Genomic DNA, 25,134 nt, shown 5'->3' on the forward strand with positions numbered 1-25,134 from the left:
AGTTCACATAAAACTGCCTTATACTGCATTGGCCCGGTAGTTCTTGGAACAGCAGTGACCATCTAGGGTCTCACACTTCTCCAGCCCTGATGAAATAATTAAAACTGAAGGTTGTCAGGGACTGAACCTGAGAACTTGCATATGCAAGGCATGTACTTTTAACACGGAGCTTGAGTCCCTTCCCAGTATGGAGCACTGCTGCAAATTTGTGGCCGAGTGTAAGTCCAGCACTAAACAGCTAAACCATTCAGCAAGTACAGATCGAAAAGCAACTGTTAAAATTGCAATGACACAATAATACAACCTTAAATCAACCTGTCAACTGCTGCTACAATTTCATTAGTACTGGGTTTTTTAAACTTATGCTCACTCAAACATGGCAGGGACAGGGGAATGAGAATATGACCCTAAATGTTGGCTATGTTAACACCGCTATACTATAAAACACACACTAAAAGTATTGTATGGTCCTGTTCTGTCATATGAACAAAATTCCAAAATGAATTGCTTTCATTTCCACTTCAACACACACTCCAATTTTGTTTGTTCTAACTTTTTACAAAGCAGTATGAGAATAACTGGGAGAGACCTGAAATCCCACACAGAGACACAGCTGAGTATGAAATGTCAGACGTTGTTGCAGTAAGACTTCATGCAACATGAGTAATTTGTACAGTTTCCTCTTATTTGTTCATAGCCGTTTCCTTTTTGAAAAATGCCCTCACATCCTGCAGATGCAAGACATAAACTGGACTAAAAGTACATAAACTTGACCAGACATATAAACAATTATATTTGTTTGCAATGTAAATGGATAGAGAGATATTACCAAAAAACGTAGGTTTTAGCCAATGTAATAGCTTGATATACTCAGAAGATATGCCATGTGGTAATTTCACACTCTGACCAAAAATACTGTGCATGTTTTAATACACACTGGGACTAATAGTAGCATATCCTGTCAAAGCCACAACATTCTCTAAACACAGCAATTCTAATGGCTGTTAAAAAGTGTACGCCTCTGAAGATTCAGAAACAAATTAAGATAAATGTCTTAATGGAAAAATGGAAACTATTCACATAACCAGAACCTACAAATTTCTGATCTCCGTGATAAATGTAGTGAAGGAGAAAATACTTCTTGCAGTGCTACAAGCCCTATTACAACAGTCAAGAAGACGGTCACTTGTACATTTCACAAGGTAAACATGTATTACACATTTTATAATGGTTGATTTTTTTAATTATTATGTCATAGTCAGCCAAAGGGTTTACATCTTTGCTCATAGGTAAGAAAGTATGCTGGTATATCTTGGCTCACTGCTTCTCCTTCAAGCAGAAGTAGCTGAACAAGCCAGAGACTCTTATTCCATAGTCTGTTTAGTGTGATGTCTGAACATGGAACACTGTACTCCTGCAGTCATAAACCAGGTTTGCTCACATTAAATCATATTTTAAAAATACTCAGGTTTACTCTAACATCCATTCATTCAAGAACTGCATTATGTGAGTCACAGCCAGTTACCAAGTCTTCTAAAAACATGAGAATATGAACAGGTGGTGAAAATGAAGTCTTTAAAACAGCCACACACAATGGTAAGTAACTTCTCTCTTCCCCTCTGCAAGCACACCATTTAGTTTACATAAGATCATAAGTGTGATCAATTGAACTTCTGGATCCAGTGCCCTGCTGCTTTTGGATCAACTGTATGAAAAAGGATGCACCATATTCATTAATAAAAAATAGTTTGCTGTGTTTCTATTCTTGCCCCTAAGTATGAAAGATGGTATAACAGGCATTTATACAAAGCAAAGAAAATATTTTCCTCAGGAGACTCAACAAATTCAAACGTTTCCTTTCACACTGGAAATCGTCACATTACTGCAGAGCAGGGGTGTTTTCACCAAGTCAGACGAGGATATATTTTTCAGCATGTGTAACACAGAATAGCTTATGTTCAAGTAAACAAATGTAGTTTAGTAAATCCTTCACTAAAAATCATTATTGTAAGAAAAATGAACAGGGAGATAATTTATACCAAGAGTAGGGAAAGTATAGCCTGTGGTCCATATGTGCCCGATAAAGACATTTTTGAAGCCCTGGGTTCCCACAGCACCCCAAAACCAAGAGGCCTTTTTTTTGCAGTTGTGTACCTTCAATTCATTTCCAACTTATGGAGAACCTAAGGCATCATGGGGTTTTCTTGGCAAGTTTCTTCAGAGGTTTGCCATTGCCATCCTCTGAGGCTGAGAGAGCGTGACTTGCTCCAGGTCACCCAGTGAATTACATGTCCCAGCTGGATTCAAACCCTGGTCTCCAGAGTCCTAGTCCAATGCTCAAACCACTACACCACAAACCACTACACCACACTTCTACCCCAGAGGAGAATGTGGCAAAATTCCCACCTAAGCCCTCTAGACACCAAGGGGGGCATTTAGGACCAACTAATTCCAAAACAACCAAAGTAAAAAATGCAGCTGTGGCAAAGGGTCCCTCAAGTTCACATAGAACTGTGACATAGCAATGTGCCTCCCCATTCGCACCCCTGACATTTGCCAACAATTCATATGATTCATATGCTACTTAATAGATAAATATATAAGCTTTCACCAAGGAGCTCAGGACGTATTTCATTTTGAAGCCGTAAAAAGTTTAACATACTGAACATTCTGAATTAGAGTACAGATTACTGAAAGTATCATATGCACATCTGAGGTTTTCTTTCAGATGAAGGTAAAAATGATACTGATGCGTGGTACAACAAGAAGGATGAGGGCTTCAAAAATGCATTCATCCCAGGGCCTGTCAGAGTCTAAAAGACACCTAGACCCAAACAATATTTATACAAACCTAGTAAAATGGGCTTTGCACTAGCCACGGTTTGCCTGCAAAATAAAATCATAAATGAATACTTGATCTGGATTTGCAAGAGGTTTACGCAAACCTCAAAGAGAAGTTTCTAATCTCTCCCCTCAAATGCAAAAAAAAGCAGAGGAGGGTATGAACCCAAGGCTCAAGGCTGCTTGCACTCCTAACACTTCATAATTTCACTCCACATGCTCTTAATACTAGTGTTGGTATGTTACTACAAGCAAGTAGCTTCTCAAACAACTAACTATACTTTTAAAATAAAATAAAAATGGTCATGATAAAAACTTTCAATTTAAACACACCAAGTTTTCTATCCCTACTTTCTTGTATTTTGTTTTGTAACGGTGTGTCTCTGAAAGACTTACAGTACCAAATATTATTTATATCCAGTGCTTGGGGCATCTATAGATTTTGTCCTTTTAGCTTCCTCCTACAAGGAAGTTGCTATAGACTAAAAAGGATACGTTCATCCAAATAGTTAAATAGTATGTCATTAAGGCCTGTTACAGACTGCCAAAATAAAGCTGCTTCGGGTCTCTTTGGAGGTATGCTATTTAAATGATGCATGGGTCCTAAGAGGCCAGAGGTTGCGCCAAAGCCACACTCCATTCCTAAGCACTGGAGGGCAGCTTTGGTGCAGCTTCCAGATTCTTAGGACCCATGGATCATTTAAATAGCATACCTCCAAATAGACCCGAAGCAGCTTTATTTTGGCAGTCTGTAACAGGCCTAAGAGACAAAAACACTGATTAAATAGCATTTGTTTCTCTCTACTGCAGCTTCACTGGAAGGGCAAACACGCTTTTATGGGAAGCCCTGTAATTACATGTAACCAGTTCCTAGCCAAGGAAGAAAATAAAGTTCACTCAATGTTTCTAGAAACAACCAAGTTGCTATGCTGCATGTGTTTCTATCCTAAATGCAACACCGTTCACACGGGGTTGTATCTAGATCCAATCAAACCTGGAATATTTAGAACTGTTTACAATGGATTGGATTCAGACTTAGTCACACTTGACACACATCCACTGAAATCAATGGGACATGTTAGTCATGACTAAATTAAGCCTCGCCGACTTCAGTCAGTCTGTTCTAAATATAACTAGGCCTGGAAGGAAGACTTTCAAACAGACCTTATAACAAGTGAAATCATCCAATCACAAGACCCAAGTATTTCATGCCCTCTCCTACTATACAGAGCAAACCTAATATTGGGATGAGCACTGCAACGTACAGTAAAATAGAAGAGTGCTTTGCAACATGCAATATAACAATTTAAATTGTAACTGCACAAGAACACACAATACAGAAGAGAGAATCTAGTCTGATCATATCTGTAACATAGCAGTAAGCTCTGTTTATATGAAGCCATAAAATACCTCAATTAAGCCTCCAGAGCTGTACAAAAGAATGGCATTTATCTACATACTCTCAATAAACTTTTATTAATGGAATGCACCATTCACCCAGGCATCTTTTTTCTACATTGACTGAATTAAAATCTATTCCAAAAAGAGGGACATAAGGATGCTAGAAATGTATAAATGGAAAATACTTTTATTTTTTGTTTATTTTATTTATATCCCACATTTTCCCCAGACCTGAGAAACAAGTCAACCAAACTAAGGGGGACAAAGAAGTGTTACAAATCGTCACTTTCTGGCCTGTTATCTTACAATATCCAAAACTACAAAAATATGAGAGAGGGATGGAGGGAGAGTCAATTAGATTTGGCCATCAAGTTCAATTTGTGAAACTCTCTGAAAGCCATGGAATTAACCATCTTTGGCAATGCTGTTTCCTTCCCATAGCAAAGTTTCTTCCTTTACTTCCCACTTTCATGTACTAAACATTTAAAAAAGGAGAGCTATTGAGGGGTGGGGTATAAGGGAAGGAAACTGGATAGCCCACAATACTTAAACTAACTAAAAAGTTGGTGGTTTTTGTTTCTTCAGTTTCTTCAAACCCACAAAGATTGAGCTCTATTTCCTCATTTCTCACCTTCCTCTTGAGAATCTCACCTCACCAGAAAACAAACATTTGCTCCTCAATGAGGGTTTAATCAGTATATGAAGTTTTTTATGGCATAGATCTAAAAACAGTATCACCTGCTAAATGTTGCAGAACAAGATGCTGTTAAAGGAGCTAGGTCAATATTTTGAAAATGTGGTGCACTTGGTTTGACTACAACTTTGGAGACCAGGGTTTGAATACTCACTCAGGGCCTGAACAGACAGGCCAAAATAATGCTGCTTCGGGTCACTTTGGAGGTATGCTGTTTAAATGCTTCGTGTGTCTGAAGAGTCTGGAAGCCATGCCAAAGCCATGCTCCAGTCCTTGGTGAAGTTTCTGGCCTCTTAAGATGTGGGTGTCATTTAAACAGCATACCTCCAAAGTGACCCAAAGCAGCTTTATTTTGGCCTGTCTGTTTGGGCCCTCAGTTATGGAAATCGACTAGGTGACCTTGGGCAAGTCACACTCTCTCAGCCTCAGAGCACAGGTAAAGCCCATTGATAGGTTCACCTTAGGATCACTGTACATCATAGATCACTTGAAGGCACACAACAACAAGAAAACTGTCACTTCTTTCCTGATCATTAGTAAAACCAATGTGTGTTCATAACAGGAATAGTCTATATGAACAGAACATTATGACATTTTAAATTAAGGGTGCTGAATGTGTGGCCCTCCAGGTGATGTTGGACTGCAACTCCAATAAGCCCTAGCCCACAGAACTCATTAATGATTATGGGAGTCATAGTTTAACATTATTGTATTGTTTGTGTGTACAGCGCTGTGCAAATCTACAGCGCTATATAAATAATAATAATAATAATAACAACAACAACTTTATTACGGCCATTTGGTCAGCAATAATAATAATCAGAGGGTCACACATTGCCCACTTCTGTATGGAATAATACACATGTCCCTCTACATTGGCTGGGGTTAGGGGCACAGGACCCCCGTGAATGTGGGAAAACCACAAATAACATTTATGTTTTTACCTGAGAGAAAACCTCTCTAGGAATCTCTAGGTCCTCCAGGGCAACTCTGTGGTTGACACCCGCCAGACATTGACCACAGAATTGCTCTGGAGGAGCTACAAATGCCTTGTGGAGTGTTCCCTCTAGGGATCTCTAGGTCCTCCAGGACAACTCTGTGGTTGACACCCGCCAGACATTGACCACAGAATTGCACTGGAGGAGCTACAAATGCCTTGTGGAGTGTTCCCTCTAGGGATCTCTAGGTCCTCCAGGGCAACTCTGTGGTTGACACCCGCCAGTCATTGACCACAGAATTGCACTGGAGGAGCTACAAATGCCTTGTGGAGTGTTCCCTCTAGGAATCTCTAGGTCCTCCAGGGCAACTCTGTGGTTGACACCCGCCAGACACTGACCACAGAATTGCACTGGAGGAGCTACAAATGCCTTGTGGAGTGTTCCCTCTAGGGATCTCTAGGTCCTCCAGGGCAACTCTGTGGTTGACACCCGCCAGACACTGACCACAGAATTGCACTGGAGGAGCTACAAATGCCTTGTGGAGTGTTCCCTCTAGGGATCTCTAGGTCCTCCAGGGCAACTCTGTGGTTGACACCCGCCAGACACTGACCACAGAATTGCACTGGAGGAGCTACAAATGCCTTATGGAGTGTTCCCTCTAGGGATCTCTAGGTCCTCCAGGGCAACTCTGTGGTTGACACCCGCCAGACACTGACCACAGAATTGCACTGGAGGAGCTACAAATGCCTTGTGGAGTGTTCCCTCTAGGGATCTCTAGGTCCTCCAGGGCAACTCTGTGGTTGACACCCGCCAGACACTGACCACAGAATTGCACTGGAGGAGCTACAAATGCCTTGTGGAGTGTTCCCTCTAGGGATCTCTAGGTCCTTCGGTGCAACCTTTGGTTAAAGTTGATCACAGAATTGCTCTGGAGGACCTAGAGATCCCTAGAGAGAAGATATTCATAAAATCCGTGAATAATCAAAGTCGCAAAGGTCAAAGCTGCAAATGTGGAGGGACAAGCATAACAGATTTATTGCAGCATGAGCTTTGGCAACCTCCTTATACAATATATGAAGCATCCTCACCAGTTACAGTGGATCCTTGTTATACGCTGGGGTTTGGTTCCAAGATCCTCCATGTATAACAAAATCCGTGTATGCTCAAGTCCCATTAAGTATAATGACATAGAAAAATGGTGTCCCTTATAAAAAATGGAACATCAAGGTAAATTTATACTTTTTTGGAACATTTTCAAACCGTGTATGCTTGAATCCGTGTATAAAAAATCCGTGTATAAGAAGGGCCGACTGTATTTGTTTAATTTATCACACCGTATAGAAGCAAACAGAGTACCAGTGTGATGTAGCGGTTTAAATACTGGACTATGATTGTGGAGACCAGGCTTCGATTCAGCCATGGGAACCCACTGAGTTACTCTGAGCAAGTCACACTCTCTGAGCCTCCAAGGATGGCAACGGCAAACCCTTTCTGAAGAAAGGAGCCAAGAAAACCCTGTGACAGGTTTGCCCTTATGGTTGCCGTAAATCAGAAAGAACTTGAAGGCACACAACAATAACACAGAAGCAAAATACAAAGACATGGAGCGGGAAAAAAAAGGGGGGGATGCATGGGATGCCATGAAATGCAAAAAGGAAAAACTGCAGTCAGATCCAAGACCAGCCTCTGCAACACACATCCCTTCCTGAACATCAAGGTGCATCCAGAACAGACCCAAGGCACCACACAAGTGGCAAAGGTAAAGATTTCCCCTCTGCCAAGGTTGTCTAGTCACATCCGACTGCAGGGGATGGTGCTCATCTCCGTTGCTAAGCCCAAGAGCCAGCGTTGTCCAAAGACTGCTCTGGTTGTCATGTGGCCAGCATGACTGCACCGAACGCTGTTACCTTCCCACTGAAGTGGTACCTATCTATCTACTTGCATTTCTCCATGCTTTCCAACTACAAGGCTGGCACAAGTGGTAGAAAGACTCAAAGACATCCCTGTGTTAGTCTGGGAAATCAGGATACAAAGATCTTTTTGAAAGGATGTCATATTGAGGAGGGAGCAAGCTTGTTTTCTGCTGCTCCAGAGAACAGGACCCGGAACAATGGATGCAAGCTACAGGAAAAGAGATTCCACCTGAACATTAGGAGGAACTTCCTGACAGTAAGGGCTGTTCGACAGTGGAATGCACTCCCTCGGAGGGTGATAGAGTCTCCTTCCTTGGAGGTCTTTAAACAGAGGCTGGATGGCCATCTGTCAGGGATGCTTTGATTTGGATTTCCTGCATGGCAGGGGGTTGGACTGGATGGCCCTAGTGGTCTCTTCCAACTCTACGATTCTATGATTCTATGATCTATAGTAGACCCTTTGAGATTAACTGGAAGAAAGAAAGAAGCTGGTAGCATGAGCTTCCCTAGACTTGCGCTTTCATGGCATAAGCTTTCCTAGACTTGAGTTTTATGGCAGAAGCTTTCCTAGACTTGAGTTTTATGGCATAAGCTTCCCTAGACTTGCGCTTTCATGGCATAAGCTTTCCTAGACTTGAGTTTTATGGCATAAGCTTCCCTAGACTTAAGCTTTCATGGCATAAGCTTTCCTAGACTTGAGTTTTATGGCATAAGCTTCCCTAGACTTAAGCTTTCATGGCATAAGCTTTCCTAGACTTGAGTTTTATGGCATGAGCTTCCCTAGACTTGAGTTTTATGGCATAAGCTTCCCTAGACTTAAGCTTTCATGGCATGAGCTTCCCTAGACTTGAGTTTTATGGCATAAGCTTTCCTAGACTTGAGTTTTATGGCATAAGCTTCCCTAGACTTGCGCTTTCATGGCATAAGCTTTCCTAGACTTGAGTTTTATGGCATAAGCTTCCCTAGACTTGCGCTTTCATGGCATAAGCTTTCCTAGACTTGAGTTTTATGGCATAAGCTTTCCTAGACTTGAGTTTTATGGCATAAGCTTCCCTAGACTTGCGCTTTCATGGCATAAGCTTTCCTAGACTTGAGTTTTATGGCATAAGCTTCCCTAGACTTAAGCTTTCATGGCATAAGCTTTCCTAGACTTGAGTTTTATGGCATAAGCTTCCCTAGACTTAAGCTTTCATGGCATAAGCTTTCCTAGACTTGAGTTTTATGGCATAAGCTTCCCTAGACTTAAGCTTTCATGGCATAAGCTTTCCTAGACTTGAGTTTTATGGCATAAGCTTCCCTAGACTTGTGCTTTCATGGCATAAGCTTTCCTAGACTTGAGTTTTATGGCATAAGCTTCCCTAGACTTAAGCTTTCATGGCATAAGCTTTCCTAGACTTGAGTTTTATGGCATAAGCTTCCCTAGACTTAAGCTTTCATGGCATAAGCTTTCCTAGACTTGAGTTTTATGGCATAAGCTTCCCTAGACTTAAGCTTTCATGGCATAAGCTTTCCTAGACTTGAGTTTTATGGCATAAGCTTTCCTAGACTTGAGTTTTATGGCATAAGCTTTCCTAGACTTGAGTTTTATGGCATAAGCTTCCCTAGACTTGCGCTTTCATGGCATAAGCTTTCCTAGACTTGAGTTTTATGGCATAAGCTTCCCTAGACTTAAGCTTTCATGGCATAAGCTTTCCTAGACTTGAGTTTTATGGCATAAGCTTCCCTAGACTTGCGCTTTCATGGCATAAGCTTTCCTAGACTTGAGTTTTATGGCATAAGCTTTCCTAGACTTGAGTTTTATGGCATAAGCTTCCCTAGACTTGCGCTTTCATGGCATAAGCTTTCCTAGACTTGAGTTTTATGGCATAAGCTTCCCTAGACTTAAGCTTTCATGGCATAAGCTTTCCTAGACTTGAGTTTTATGGCATAAGCTTCCCTAGACTTGTGCTTTCATGGCATAAGCTTTCCTAGACTTGAGTTTTATGGCATAAGCTTTCGTAGACTTGAGTTTTATGGCATAAGCTTCCCTAGACTTGCGCTTTCATGGCATAAGCTTTCCTAGACTTGAGTTTTATGGCATAAGCTTCCCTAGACTTAAGCTTTCATGGCATAAGCTTTCCTAGACTTGAGTTTTATGGCATAAGCTTCCCTAGACTTAAGCTTTCATGGCATAAGCTTTCCTAGACTTGAGTTTTATGGCATAAGCTTCCCTAGACTTGTGCTTTCATGGCATAAGCTTTCCTAGACTTGAGTTTTATGGCATAAGCTTTCGTAGACTTGAGTTTTATGGCATAAGCTTCCCTAGACTTGCGCTTTCATGGCATAAGCTTTCCTAGACTTGAGTTTTATGGCATAAGCTTCCCTAGACTTGCGCTTTCATGGCATAAGCTTTCCTAGACTTGAGTTTTATGGCATAAGCTTCCCTAGACTTAAGCTTTCATGGCATAAGCTTTCCTAGACTTGAGTTTTATGGCATAAGCTTCCCTAGACTTAAGCTTTCATGGCATAAGCTTTCCTAGACTTGAGTTTTATGGCATAAGCTTCCCTAGACTTGTGCTTTCATGGCATAAGCTTTCCTAGACTTGAGTTTTATGGCATAAGCTTTCGTAGACTTGAGTTTTATGGCATAAGCTTCCCTAGACTTGCGCTTTCATGGCATAAGCTTTCCTAGACTTGAGTTTTATGGCATAAGCTTCCCTAGACTTGCGCTTTCATGGCATAAGCTTTCCTAGACTTGAGTTTTATGGCATAAGCTTCCCTAGACTTAAGCTTTCATGGCATAAGCTTTCCTAGACTTGAGTTTTATGGCATAAGCTTCCCTAGACTTAAGCTTTCATGGCATAAGCTTTCCTAGACTTGAGTTTTATGGCATAAGCTTCCCTAGACTTGTGCTTTCATGGCATAAGCTTTCCTAGACTTGAGTTTTATGGCATAAGCTTTCGTAGACTTGAGTTTTATGGCATAAGCTTCCCTAGACTTGCGCTTTATGACAGGAGCTTCTCTAGACTTGCGCTTTCGTGGCATAAGCTTCAAACACTTGAACTTTCATGGCATAAGCTTCCCTAGACTTAAGCTTTCCTGGACTTGACCTTTCCTAGAATTTCATGGCATGTGCCCCTTCCTGGACTTGACCTTTCTGAGCCATGCCCTTTCCTGGACTTCCCCTCTCCTAGCATGACTTTTCCTAGCCCTGAGCCTGCTGCCTGAGTTCCATAGGGAGGTACCACTCAAAGACACATTCTGAGAGAGCCCAGCCTCCCCCTCCCTTTCAACTTGGTGCCTCCCAGGTGTGCGCCTGCCTGGCTGGGGAGTGGCAGGAACCATTATACATATTGGGGGTGTGTGGTTTGCCACCCTCCCCTCCCCTCCGCTCTCCAGTGCAGTGGGCGGAGCCAAGCACGTGGCCCTTTTAAGGCTGTGGAGGCGCTGGAGCGGGTGACGCCTGAGGGGAGGGGCTCCTGGGTGGGAGTTGGAACGCTCCCTCCCTCCTCCCCCCTCCCTTCAGGCGTTACCCGGGAAACGGCGATTGGGGGACCAATGGGGGGAGGGGGAAAGTGGGCTCGCGCGCGCACACGCGCCCAGCCCCGCCCACCCAGCCACCCACCCCCGGCTCACCTCGCGCGCGATCTGGTTGAGCGCATCCTCTTCTGCCGCGGCGGGCCTCTCGCGGTTGGGGACCCTCTTCCGCCCCTGCTGCTGCTGCGACCCCATAGCCTCCATTTGCCCTCCGCCGCTCCCCGTCCCAACCAAGCCTCTCTTGCCGCTGTCGCTGGTGCAGCAGGAGACGGGGCCCGCTCAGTACGCATGCGCGCCCCAGGGAAGGAGTGGGAGAGAGATAGAGAGAGAGAGCAAAAGGGAGGAGATGGGAAGGGGGCGGGGCTTTGGGGGGATGGACCTCCGCAGGGGGCGTGGCCAAGGAGGAAAGGTGACGGTTGTTATGAGGCGATTGTAAATTGACAGTTGAGGGCGCGCGCCCTCGCTCTGGGGAATGAGGGCCTTATTTTGGTCACGTGACTGAAGTGAATAGTTTCCCAAAAGGGTTTCTCAGACTGTATTCCAATATTCAGAACATATAATAATAATAATAATAATAATACATTTCTCAGCCTATATTCCAAGTTCAACTTGTATTCAGAACATATAATTTATTATTATTATTATTATTATTATTATTTATATACCGCCTTTCCAAAAGGTCGAGGCGGTTTACAAAAACCCATAAACAAACACATAGCACCATAATTGTCCACTAAAACCCGGGACAAAATGTAGGACAAAATCTAGACCAAACCGTAGGACAACTTCAGGACAAAGCTCAGCCCAAAATGTAGGACATTTAAGGTCCTCCATTTTTCTTCAATGTCCTACATTTTGGGCTGAGTTTTGTCCTGCAGTTGTCCTACACTTTGGTCTAGATTTTGTCCTACATTTTGTCCCAGGTTTTAGTGGACAATTATGGCAACCCTACACATACAGCAGACTAAAATTCCCAGGACATGCCCTCCTCCACTTCAGCTTTCTTGTCCAGGAAGAATTCCAAAACGTCCTCCATTTTGAGCATGAGCAAGAAGTGTCCATTTGAGTACAGTGGGACCAGAGGTGGTCCTCCTTTTCCAGGACACATCCTCCTCCATGTCAGCCTTCTGTCCAGGAGGAATTCCAAAACAAGCCTCCATTTGGAGCATCACTAAGAAGCATGAATTGACATTTATAGGAGTGTTTTTAGCTTTCATGTTGTGATGTCCTACGTTTTGTGGCGCCTTGTCCTCCTTTGCGTTGAGGACCTCTGGTCGCCCTGGCCTTGAAACCGTGAAAGCTTAGGGTACAATCAATAATATGAAAACCTATGGTACAATCAATAGTTTTGTGAGCTCCCACAAGACACTGCTGCTTTTCTTCCGACAAGAAAATGTCCAGAAAACAAACACATAAGGGAGCAGACTTATCCACTCTGTTTCCTCTCAGATTCTGACATCCCAGTCTGTACAAATAAAAAAAGAGCTGCCACAGAATCCATAAACTTGCTTCTTGTTGTTATTGTGCGCCTCCAGTTCATTTCTGACTTAATGGTGACCCTAAGGCAAACCTCTAATATGGTTTTCTTGGCAGGTTTCTTCAGAGTGAGGTTGCCATTGCCATCCTCTGAGCCTGAGAGAGTGTGACATACCCAAGTTCTCCCCATGGGTCTTTTATGCTCCAGCGGGGATTCGAACCCTGATCTCCAGAGTCATAGTCCGATAAACTCCTATGCTATGCACTGCTGGCCAAATTCAATATTTCTGACACATTTTTAAAAACCTAAGAAATTGTTGTTGAGTTGGAATCTCTTTTGCTGTAGCTTCCATTGCTCCGGGTTCTGTTTTCTGGAGCAGCAGAAAACAAGCTTGCTTCCTCCTCAATATGACATCCCTTCAAATATTTAAATAGGGCTATCATATCACCTCTTAACCTTCTCTTCTCCAGGCTAAACATACCCAGCTCCTTAAGTCGTTCCTCATAGGACATAGTTTCCAGACCCTTCACCATTTTAGTTGCCCTCCTATGAACACATGGCTCCAGTTTCTCATTCACCAAATCCGGTTTATGTTTGTCTACCTTCTGCAACATGTGAGAAATATCACAATTTTTTCAACATGTTACTTTTATATTTTCAGCACACTTTCTCCCTCTTCCTAGCTTTGCCTCCATAAAAGGTTTGGAAATGGAAACCCAAAAATATCTCTCATCACAGACAAAATGTTTGTCTTAAACTTGTTCTAAGGAAAACATTTCTCCGTGTCGCAGAAGCACCAAATAACTTGGCACAATCAAGGATGGGATTAGAAGAGCAGAGTCATGCCAGGTCATGAACAATGTTTCTTGACCGAGAAGTGTATTAACGAAATTGATTCACTGCAAAAAGGGAAGCCACAGAAAAGATCGATATGCCTGACTCTTGGAAACCTACATTAAAATTACACAATACAGAGGTTATGAGATTAATGAACGTTTCTGGATTCATTTCAGTCCCTAAGGGACATACATGGAAATCGCAATATCCCTTGGCAGTTTAACATGACACATCTTTGCCCACAGACCTATTTATGGCTGGGGAAGTATGCAAGGGAAAATCTTCACACTGACTGCACACAGAAATTGAGTTACCTCTCCATCCTCCATGCTTTTCCTAGAAGCCCTACTGATTCTAGTGGTACTTAGCTTTTTAAGCTCATTTTCATACTGTTTACACATGAATGAGAAAGTTGTGGTCTCTGTTTTGATAGTCTGGAAGTGACCTGGAACCCACATCAAGGAAAATCAACAGATGTGTTTTTTGGCACCTTTTTGATTGATATATTGTTGGCTTCAATTCATAAATGTGTGGATTGGAGCTCACTTCGTCAGGTACATGAAGTGTTATGCTCAGCAGGCACATTTTATATGTAGGTGCGCACACACACACACCATTCAGGTGAAGAAAAAAGTGTAAATGGGACAAAGACTGAAATGGTTTGGGACTTTGCTATCACAGACACACACAAAGATGAAAATACCAATGGCCACTTGCAATAATACTAACAGGTGGTCATAGGAGTTTATCACATGGAGGAATTTATCCCTTGAATATCTCCAAAAAATCGTGTAATTGCGCGTAACGATTTAACACTACATCACACAAAACCTGCCATTAAAGTGGTCACAAAGAAACATTAATGCACATCTTTTTTCGGGATTTCAGCGACAATGCATTCCCGATATCACTTTATTTCTGCAATTGCATGTGATAATCATCCGTGCAATTACTCGCCATTTCCGCTTCATTTGAAGGATGCTTTAAATGCGCTTTAATCTCTCTTTAATGCCGAAATCAGCCCCAGTGTGATAAACTCCATACAGTCTTCCTGATCTTCCTATGTGAATTGAGTTTGGCTACCTCTAGCACAAGAAGACATTATTGCTTAAACTGATGCCTAAACAAACAGAATTAGACTTACTGATAAGTTGGTCTAACAGTTTAATGCTCTCTTTTCCCTTTGGTGTGCCTTAGTTGATTTTTAGATTAACCTCATCATGCCCTGATAGACTGAAATGGTTTCCCATTCCCATTGTTCAGAATGTTACCTTTCTGGGGCTTTGTTATGTCCAGGCTTTTAGTTTTGGGAGACTTCAACATTTCGCTCGAAACCGATCTCGGGAGTTCATGGGGACCATGACAAACATGGGCCTATCCCAATTGGTCGCTGGGCCCACACATTGTGCAGGTCATACACTCGATGCGGTCTTTAGCACAGAACAGGAAGATCCGTGGGCGGAGGTTACTAGTACCTCCGCATTGTCATGGACGGATCATTTCCTGGTCAAGATGGAACTTAGTGTCAGAATTCACCTTCAGTCAGTCATTCAAGGTGCATTCTGCCATGAGGTTTTTAGAGATAGATAGATAGATAGATAGATAGATAGATAGATAGATAGATAGATAGAGATAGGGAGATGATAGATAGAGAGAGAGAGAGAGAGAGAGAGAGAGAGAGAGAGACAGTCATTTTGGGAATAGGGGCTGCCACCATGAGGAATGGGCCGGATGGTCACATATTGCAGATAGGCAGTTTTATGAGGGGTTGTTGGGTAACTGATACCAAAGATGCATACAGTCTTAGATCTCTCCTTGGTAGAGGATCTAGGAACCAAATGCTCAACACCCCCCCTCCTTTCTCCCTTAAGAACAAAGGGAGAACTTCTCCATCAAAGGCTGAGAGAAGGGAAACCAACTCAAAGGGAGGGATCTGGGGAATTGTAAAGTGTTGTCTCTATTTGGAGTTCCTCAGATTCAGCAAAGACGTGGCCAGGAATGCTTCTACTCTATCTTTATAATAAACTTTCTGATTTACCTGAAGTTTGTTGTGGATTTTTGGTCAGAGCAATCTCAAGTCTCACACTTAGAGCCTGTATCCGCCCCTCCGGGGGTGGTGGACCCATTAGAATGGTCCGCCCTCAAAGGCTAATGGAACCAACTTAATTCCAGAAAGCCTTAGAGGGTTTAATGGTTGGGAATGCCTGTCGATGCTTTGGTTAATACTTGGAACACCGATCTCCCCAGGGCTATCGACACGATCGCTCCCAAGCGTCCTTGCCATTCCGCTTCAAACCGTAAGCCATGGTATACACCAGAGCTTAGGAATATGAAGCGGCTTGGACAACGACTAGAGCGCAAGTGGTGAAAGACTAGACTCTTATTTGACAGAACTCGCCATTGGAACGTTCTTTGGTCCTATCGGGAGGCAATACGTGCAGCGAAGAGATCCTTCTTCTTTGCACGTATTGCGTCTGCAGAGTCCCGTCCAGCAGAGCTGTTTAGGGTGGTGAGGAAGCTGACGCAGGTGTCCCCTGCGCCAAATCCTTTACTTAACCTGACGACGGCCTGCTGCGACGCATTTAATAACTTCTTTGTAGATAAAATCTCTCAGATAAGAGCCAACTTAGACGCCAATATTTTAACAGAAACCATAGATGAGGTGTCCAGCGACTCTGTGGATTAAGTTATTCTGGATCAGCTGCAATCTGTAAGTACCAATGACGTGGACAAGCTCCTTGGTAGGGTGAGGAAAACAACTTGCCCTCTCTACCCTTGCCCATCATGGCTGGCCGTCCAGGGAGGGATGCACTGAGGACGTTCCTTACGGATATCATCAATGTGTCCTTCAGGGAAGGACATATTCCATTTTGTTTGAAGGAAGCGGCTGTTAGGCCGCTTCTGAAAAAACCTTCCCTTGACCCCCTGGATATGAATAATTACAGGCCAGTCTCTTTACTACCATTTTTGAGCAAGGTGATCGAGAGGGTGGTTGCTCTTCAACTCCAAATGGCTTGAGTCCAAACTATCTCAGAGACTGCCTCCTCCCATATAATCCTCCCCGCACACTCCGGTCCTCTGGGAGGAATTTGTTGCAGCCTCAAAGATCTAGGCTTTTGGCTACCTCCCAGAGGGCTTTTTCTGTTGTCGCCCCAGATTATGGAACGACCTGCCGGACGAGATCCGTCAATTGACATCTTTAGACAGCTTCAAAAAGGCTGTCAAGACGGATCTCTTCCGGCAGGCCTTTCCGGAATAGATAACCCCAGCCTCAGGAACGCTCTTCTTATGAGAATCCCCAAGGTCCTCCCTGGAAATGCTACTGTAGTTTACTGTTTAATTTGTTTTGTTCTGTTTTGTTTCTGTCTTGTAATAATGTGTATGTGTTAATGTTGTTTAATTTGTTGGTTTTAATTATAATTGATTTAATAATTTTTTAAGGGGGGGAGGGAATTTTGATGTACAATGTACTGTATTTTATTGCTGTTAGCCGCCCCGATTGACCTCAATGGGCGGGATATAAATGAATGATTATTATTATTATTGATATTTTTATTATTATTCATTTCTTTTCTAGAAGCTAATATCTCTGTCTTATGTAAACAAAATAACAGCTGATGACGTGTTGGATAATAATAATAATAATAATAATAATAATAATAATAGGTTTTATTTATATACCACCCAATCACTGGGAATCCGAGCGGTTTACAATAGAGGGGATAACAGACAGTTCCCTGCCCACAGGCTTACAATCTAAAAGACACGACACAAAAGGAGAAGGGAATGGTGAGGGGGGGAGGGAATCAGGTCCAGCATTCTTCTCTCCCTCTGAGGCCTGGACCAAGGCAGATGGACCGGAGGGAGGGCTCTTCTTCTTCAGGCTAGCCCCTGATGGAACTGGGCCAGCCTTCTCTCTCCCTCAGAGGCTGAAAGATGACAGTTAGGGAGGGAGGAGCCTCTTTCTTCAGGCCAGCCCTTGATGGTACTGGGCCAGCCTTCTCTCTCCCTCAGAGGCCGAAAGATGACAGTTAGGGAGAGAGGAGCCTCTTTCTTCAGGCTAGCCCCTGATGGTACTGGGCCAGCCTACTCTCTCCCTCAAAGGCCGAAAGATGACAGTTAGGGAGGGAGGAGCCTCTTTCTTCAGGCTAGCCCCTGATGGTACTGGGCCAGCCTTCTCTCTCCCTCAGAGGCCGAAAGATGACAGTTAGGGAGGAAGAGCCTCTTTCTTCAGGCTAGCCCCTGATGGTACTGGGCCAGCCTACTCTCTCCCTCAAAGGCCGAAAGATGACAGTTAGGGAGGAGGAGCCTCTTTCTTCAGGCTAGCCCCTGATGGTACTGGGCCAGCCTTCTCTCTCCCTCAGAGGCCGAAAGATGACAGTTAGGGAGGAGGAGCCTCTTTCTTCAGGCTAGCCCCTGATGGTACTGGGCCAGCCTACTCTCTCCCTCAAAGGCCAAAAGATGACAGTTAGGGAGGAGGAGCCTCTTTCTTCAGGCTAGCCCCTGATGGTACTGGGCCAGCCTTCTCTCTCCCTCAGAGGCCAAAAGATGACAGTTAGGGAGGAGGAGCCTCTTTCTTCAGGCTAGCCCCTGATGGTACTGGGCCAGCCTTCTCTCTCCCTCAGAGGCCGAAAGATGACAGTTAGGGAGGAGGAGCCTCTTTCTTCAGGCTAGCCCCTGATAGTACTGGGCCAGCCTACTCTCTCCCTCAGAGGCCGAAAGATGACAGTTAGGGAGGAGGAGCCTCTTTCTTCAGGCTAGCCCCTGATGGTACTGGGCCAGCCTACTCTCTCCCTCAAAGGCCGAAAGATGACAGTTAGGGAGGAGGAGCCTCTTTCTTCAGGCTAGCCCCTGATGGTACTGGGCCAGCCTACTCTCTCCCTCAAAGGCCGAAAGATGACAGTTAGGGAGGAGGAGCCTCTTTCTTCAGGCTAGCCCCTGATGGTACTGGGCCAGCCTTCTCTCTCCCTCAGAGGCCGAAAGATGACAGTTAGGGAGGAGGAGCCTCTTTCTTCAGGCTAGCCCCTGATGGTACTGGGCCAGCCTTCTCTCTCCCTCAAAGGCCGAAAGATGACAGTTAGGGAGGAGGAGCCTCTTTCTTCAGGCTAGCCCCTGATGGTACTGGGCCAGCCTTCTCTCTCCCTCAGAGGCCGAAAGATGACAGTTAGGGAGGAGGAGCCTCTTTCTTCAGGCTAGCCCCTGATGGTACTGGGCCAGCCTACTCTCTCCCTCAAAGGCCGAAAGATGACAGTTAGGGAGGAGGAGCCTCTTTCTTCAGGCTAGCCCCTGATGGTACTGGGCCAGCCTACTCTCTCCCTCAAAGGCCGAAAGATGACAGTTAGGGAGGAGGAGCCTCTTTCTTCAGGCTAGCCCCTGATGGTACTGGGCCAGCCTTCTCTCTCCCTCAGAGGCCAAAAGATGACAGTTAGGGAGGAGGAGCCTCTTTCTTCAGGCTAGCCCCTGATGGTACTGGGCCAGCCTACTCTCTCCCTCAAAGGCCGAAAGATGACAGTTAGGGAGGAGGAGCCTCTTTCTTCAGGCTAGCCCCTGATGGTACTGGGCCAGCCTTCTCTCTCCCTCAGAGGCCAAAAGATGACAGTTAGGGAGGAGGAGCCTCTTTCTTCAGGCTAGCCCCTGATGGTACTGGGCCAGCCTACTCTCTCCCTCAGAGGCCAAAAGATGACAGTTAGGGAGGAGGAGCCTCTTTCTTCAGGCTAGCCCCTGATGGTACTGGGCCAGCCTACTCTCTCCCTCAAAGGCCGAAAGATGACAGTTAGGGAGGGAGGAGCCTCTTTCTTCAGGCTAGCCCCTGATGGTACTGGGCCAGCCTACTCTCTCCCTCAAAGGCCGAAAGATGACAGTTAGGGAGGGAGGAGCCTCTTTCTTCAGGCTAGCCCCTGATGGTACTGGGCCAGCCTACTCTCTCCCTCAAAGGCCGAAAGATGACAGTTAGGGAGGGAGGAGCCTCTTTCTTCAGGCTAGCCCCTGATGGTACTGGGCCAGCCTACTCTCTCCCTCAAAGGCCGAAAGATGACAGTTAGGGAGGGAGGAGCCTCTTTCTTCAGGCTAGCCCCTGATGGTACTGGGCCAGCCTACTCTCTCCCTCAAAGGCCGAAAGATGACAGTTAGGGAGGGAGGAGCCTCTTTCTTCAGGCTAGCCCCTGATGGTACTGGGCCAGCCTACTGTCTCCCTCAGAGGCCGAAAGATGACAGTTAGGGAGGGAGGAGCCTCTAGTATAAATGCAGTCGATGGAAACTTACGCTGAAATTATACCCCACCCCAGTTAGTCTCAAAGTTGCTTCTTGTTAGCTGCCTTCAAGTCGACTTCAGCTTATGGTGACCCTATGAATGAGAGACCTCCAAGTCACCCTGTCCTCAACCACCCTGCTCAGGTCTTACAGATCAATGGCTGTGGCTCACTGGATTGAGTCTATCCATCTGGCATGCCATCTTCCTTTTCTTCCTACTGTCTTTTCTAGTGAGTCATGTCTTCTCGTGACATGTATGACAGTCTCAGTTAAGTCATCTTGACCTCTAGGAAGAGTTCAGGCTTGATTTCTATTCTATTCTAGGAAGAAAATCAACTTATTTGAGAGGTGCTGGAAAATATTTCTGTGAATACCCTGGACTGTTAAAAAGACAAATAAATTATTCCTAAAGCAAATCCGGCCTGAACTTTCCTTAGAAGCCAAGATGACTTAACTGAGGCTGTCATACTTTGGTCATATCATGAAAAGACATGACTCAGGTATTCAGATACTGTGGTGATCATACAACTTTCCCAAATAATAGTGCTGGGGTGGGGCGATTAGAATTTGAGCAATTACTTACAATTCACATAAAATCCAGCATTTAAAAGGAGCAATTTCTGTTAGAACTATTGTAGCAAACATCATGCTTCTTTGAAAGCCAGTATGGGGTGGTGGTTTGAGTCGAGTGTTGAACTCCTGCTCTCGGAGCTCAGAGTTCAAATCCTTGCTCAGCCGTGGACCATGCCTCCCCAGTGACTTTGAGCGAGTCACATTCTCTCAGTCTCAGAGGCAAAATCCCTCTGAACAAATCTTGCCAAGAAACCCCATGATAGAGTTGCCTTAAGTTCACTGTAAATCAAGACAACTTGAAGGTACAACAACAACAACAAAAACAATTCTTTGCAAGGCTGCAGGATGTGATGAACATTGGCTCCTGATGGATTGTGCTGCTAACTGTACTGAAATGTCTCACAAGATATATGATTAACACTGACCTACGAACGTGGGCTTAACATGAATCCCTGTCAATATCAGATATTTTAACTATTCTGCTCACTAGATAAATTGAGATGGCAGGGTGAAGTGTGGGGAAAAAAACTATTGAGGATTTCTAGGCGTTTCAAAAGTACAAATCTTTAATCCTCTACACAGTCATATGCCCCTAAGGCTTTTGATTTTAGCAGTTCCTGCTGAGGAATTCTGAAAGTTGCAAGTCGCCAAACTGTGACTAAGGTATGTATGACTATGTATTAAAGCACTAGTTCTCAGGACCCCCAGGTGGGCATGAGAGTTGCTCAAAGAGTTGGGGGGGGGGGGGAAGCAAAACTTGGAGGCCTGATTCTTTCTCTTCCTCCTCTTCTCAGACTTTGTTCTGTGTATTTTAAATAAAACTATTTAAATAAAACTATTCCAATTTGGATGATGTTATTTCATTGTTGTTGTTGTTGTTGTTGTTGTTGTGTGCCTTCAAGTCATTTCAGACTTATGGTGACCCTAAGGCGAAAATATTACAGGGTTTTCTTGGCATGTTTTTCAGAGTTAAAATATGAATATACATGAATGTACAAATGAAAATATGCACACTAAACAAAATATTTTTATTCATAAACCACATCAAGGGGCAGGCATGACATCCATATGTAGATGTAAAGGGGGGGTGTTCTTAAGAGTTAAAGTTTGAATGCCACTTTGTTAAAGTATTATCCTTTTGCCTAAGTATACATTTCCTAATCTATATGGCAAAATATAAGCACCTTTGTCAGTATTTGTATATGAAATACAGAAGTACATTATATCTTTAGATTTCCGAAAGGAGACTCTCCAACATTGTACAGATTAAAAACCAGGACACGTGCGGCCAAGCAACATAAGAGTGTGGTCAAGACAGCAAGCGTTATTGATGAAAAGGAACAAACAAGCTAGGAGAGGCTGCAGCAGTTTGTTTTTGCCTGCGCAGACTGGGAAGTGCAATATGCTTCCCCCTCCTTTCCTCTCCTTGCTCCCCAATGAGATAAGTCAGTGCAAACTAGTTTTGGGCATTGAACACACTTGAATTAAGTTCAGGACAAAGGGGGAAAGTGGGATGAAGAGAGGAGTATTAATTGGGGCTGTTCCTGCCAAGTTGAAACAGTTGGAGGATATGGGTAAGCTTGTCTAATGTTTTCACAAACTCAGTTATTTATTTTGTTTAACTTTCCAATAATAACAATAAATCACAATTCCTAGCAAAGACTAAACAAGCCATGCCATTTCTCTGTTTAAGGAGAATAATATCCAGAGCAGATTTTCAGTAGTCTGCACACAGGTTCTTTTACTTTTTGCAACATCCTTTATACTAGTGTTAAGACTAGCCACTGTAAAACTGCGCTGTGACTTTATCAGAACATGCAATTGTTCACTCTTTTAGGGAAATGCGGTTGCAAAACAAACCACACAGAGTGTGTGAGAGGAGAAGGTTACATGTGAATACTGATGAGCTGTATTGCCATTTCTAGTAGCTTCCACAATATTTTTCCAGGACAGTTATTATTTGAACACCACATAGTTTCATTCTGCTAATACTCTTCCTTGAAACTTTAGATGCGTTTTAGCAACTCAATTCAATGGCTTTTTGTACAGCCAGTATCCTGCATATGGGGTGAGAAAAACTTGATCTTGTCTTTGGCAAGACTGCAAAATCTCTAACATCTCTTTCCATTTGTGTCCTTGCCTGATCATGTGCACATGGTCAGAGCAGAGGAACAACAGGTCCACTAGTTGCTAACCTGTCAGCCATGCAAGGATCAAAAACCAGCCTTCACATACTTGCTCTATCCATGACATACTCATGACAATGAGTCTCTGCCTCATTGCCGTTGATGCTGACACTAGAGTCCTTCTTCCATTTCTACTGAAGAATGTCCAAATATTCCCTGATAATATGCTTGAGATCCAAATTCTGGTCCTGAATACTAACCACAGCATAGCTCAGACCAGGCCCATAATTCCCTCAGTCTGAGTAGTGAGGCATCTGGGTTCAGTAGCCTGCTTTATGTGCTCCTACATCCCACTTCATTGATGCCCCACTTCAATGAAAATTAGGCCCAGCCCAATCTTGTGCTCATAACAAATGATTCACAAGGAAATGTCATTGCCAACATCTTGTTTCTTTGTCTTTTCTGGTTTCTGGCCACCTTGCAAATAGTGCTGCTCATGTAAGTGGATATTCGATTTCAGAAGATTAGGTGCAATTGGTAGTTGTTCCTTGTTGTTTTTAATTGCCATCAAGATGGTGTCATCTTATAGCAACCCTAGGAATGATAGACCTCTAAGACACCCTGTCATCAACAGCCCTGCTTATATCTTCAAACTCAGAACCATGTTTGATCATTTGATCATAATAAATAAATAATAATCATTGCGTCTTTGGTTGAGTCTATGAACCTGCAACAGCAGCAGTTATGGGAGGTAACATTGGCAGATCTCAGAGACAATGGCAGTGGCATTTTAGCTGTTTAGTACTGCACAGAAAAAGGCACTTTTACCATGAAAAACCCATAATGGGACAATCAGAAGTTTGCAGTATCTGAGTATAAAACATTCCGGTAGATGAGCCAATCTAGACTGAATGAAAGGGATGTTTCATATGTGTAGCACAGCCCAGTTCCTTTAGCGGTCTGAGCACTAGCTGTTCTGAAACTAAATTGCATAACCTTTATTCTCTTTCATCGAAAGCTGTATCTAATGGAACTTTACTGAGCAGCTCCCTCCCCACCCTCTTTGAGTAATAGCTGTAAATTTCAGAAGCTCAGGAAACCGGTATGAACATGGGTGGGGAATGTGGAAGCAAATGCCAACGCTTCAAGCGTTCCAAAAGCTTGAGGTTGTTCCATGGCAACAACATTAAAGAAAACAATACTCGACATGTTATAGAGAGGAGGAAAAGACTGCAAGAATAATATCTGAACCAAAAAACAAAACATCCCTTACAAAGTCACACAATCCCATGGCTGCAACTCTTGATAATTTACCATTTTCATTGCTGGAGTCTAGGTGACTGAAGGTTGAATAAGAGTCCATCTGGCTAGTCTTAGGTGAACTGAGTCAGAAGCATATAAACCATAGATGTTAGGGGTCTAGTGCTTATCCAAAGCATCCACATGGGCATTTTAAAAAATCCAAATATGAAAGGGATATATTCACACGAATTCAGGAAATGGTCCTATTTAAACCTAACACATGTCTAGCTGGTATAGCTGCTTCAGGGACATAGCCAGGATTTTGGGAATGGGGGGTCCAAACTAAGTGCCACCATTATAATGGGGCTTGGGTGCAGCGGTGAGGCGGCATGCACCATTCATTTTATCAAACGGAAGGGAGGGGTCCAGACCCCAAGGACCCCCCCCCCCCCCATGACTACATCCCTGGCTGCTTATTGCAGAGAAGTTGAATGAGAAAAGGAACCATTCCTGGCTTATATCCCTGACAATTTAATTCTGATATGAATAATATAAACTCTCTCCTATGCTTCAAGTGTGTGCACTTTTACCTGGAAGTAAGCCTCATGGAAATTCATCTGAATAAATACACATTCAGATGCAATGCCTATTGAGGTTATACCGTTTCAGTTCCTTGGCAAGCTGACATCTCACATTCAGACAATGTGAGGATTCCTCTGATCAAACTTGAAAGTACCCGAAGTGCTGATCAAACTTGAAAATGTATGCTTTGGCACATCAAAATCCTCCACAAATGTTGGTGTGATCATTTCACCATTAAAGAGGGAAGGCACTCAATGCACAACAACTAATACAAAGGCAAGGAACTGGGACGTCAGATATACTAGCATAATCACCTCTATTTTTAACTTAGTTTGTGCTTTTTTAATTTAACAAAATTAATTAGATAGTGCTGTGCAAACTTTTAATTGGTTACACTGAATCCCTCTGTGAATGTGAAACAGAGACAATCCAAATTCTTGTCCTCCTTTACTGCCATATTAGGTCAAGGCCAATTTTGTTTGCTTTAAAAAAAAAAACAGCTAGGAGAAGTGATTCAACAGAATGGTCAGAACAAGGGCACTTGTCATTTTTCCCCTGCTGTTTTTGTTTAACAGAGCAAGAACCTGGGCAGTTCTAGTGCTTGTCAATGGGCCCTTGTCCATAGCAAACTGCACCAAGGAGTATGGTCTCCAGTTACCATGACAAATAGAGTCCTTCCTTCGTTTCTCAGCAATGGCCAGACCAGGGCTGCTTCCAAGAAGCTGGAAGAGTCAGGAGAGTGCAA

General features: G+C 43.7%; 1 protein-coding gene across 9 annotated transcripts in view; it reads right to left on the minus strand.

The window, feature by feature from the left end:
- LRRFIP1 (LRR binding FLII interacting protein 1) overlaps positions 1–11,580 on the minus strand; it is a 120,749-nt gene extending 109,169 nt beyond the window's left edge. For 3 of the 9 annotated variants that reach the window (XM_089477955.1, XM_089477957.1, XM_089477956.1), the window contains exon 1: positions 11,403–11,564. In XM_089477955.1, the coding sequence (XP_089334081.1) occupies positions 11,403–11,507 (105 nt within the window). In that variant the 5' untranslated portion in view covers positions 11,508–11,564. Of the gene's footprint in view, positions 1–11,402 lie in introns of all 9 variants that reach the window. The other 6 variants (XM_089477961.1, XM_089477959.1, XM_089477964.1 and 3 more) reach the window with 5 other exon arrangements.
- Positions 11,581–25,134: the final 13,554 nt, after the last annotated feature.

This window comes from Sceloporus occidentalis, unplaced genomic scaffold (assembly GCF_023333645.1).
Source record: "Sceloporus occidentalis isolate IW3139 unplaced genomic scaffold, rSceOcc1.0.p SCAF_12, whole genome shotgun sequence".
Taxonomy (NCBI): Eukaryota; Metazoa; Chordata; class Lepidosauria; order Squamata; family Phrynosomatidae; genus Sceloporus; species Sceloporus occidentalis.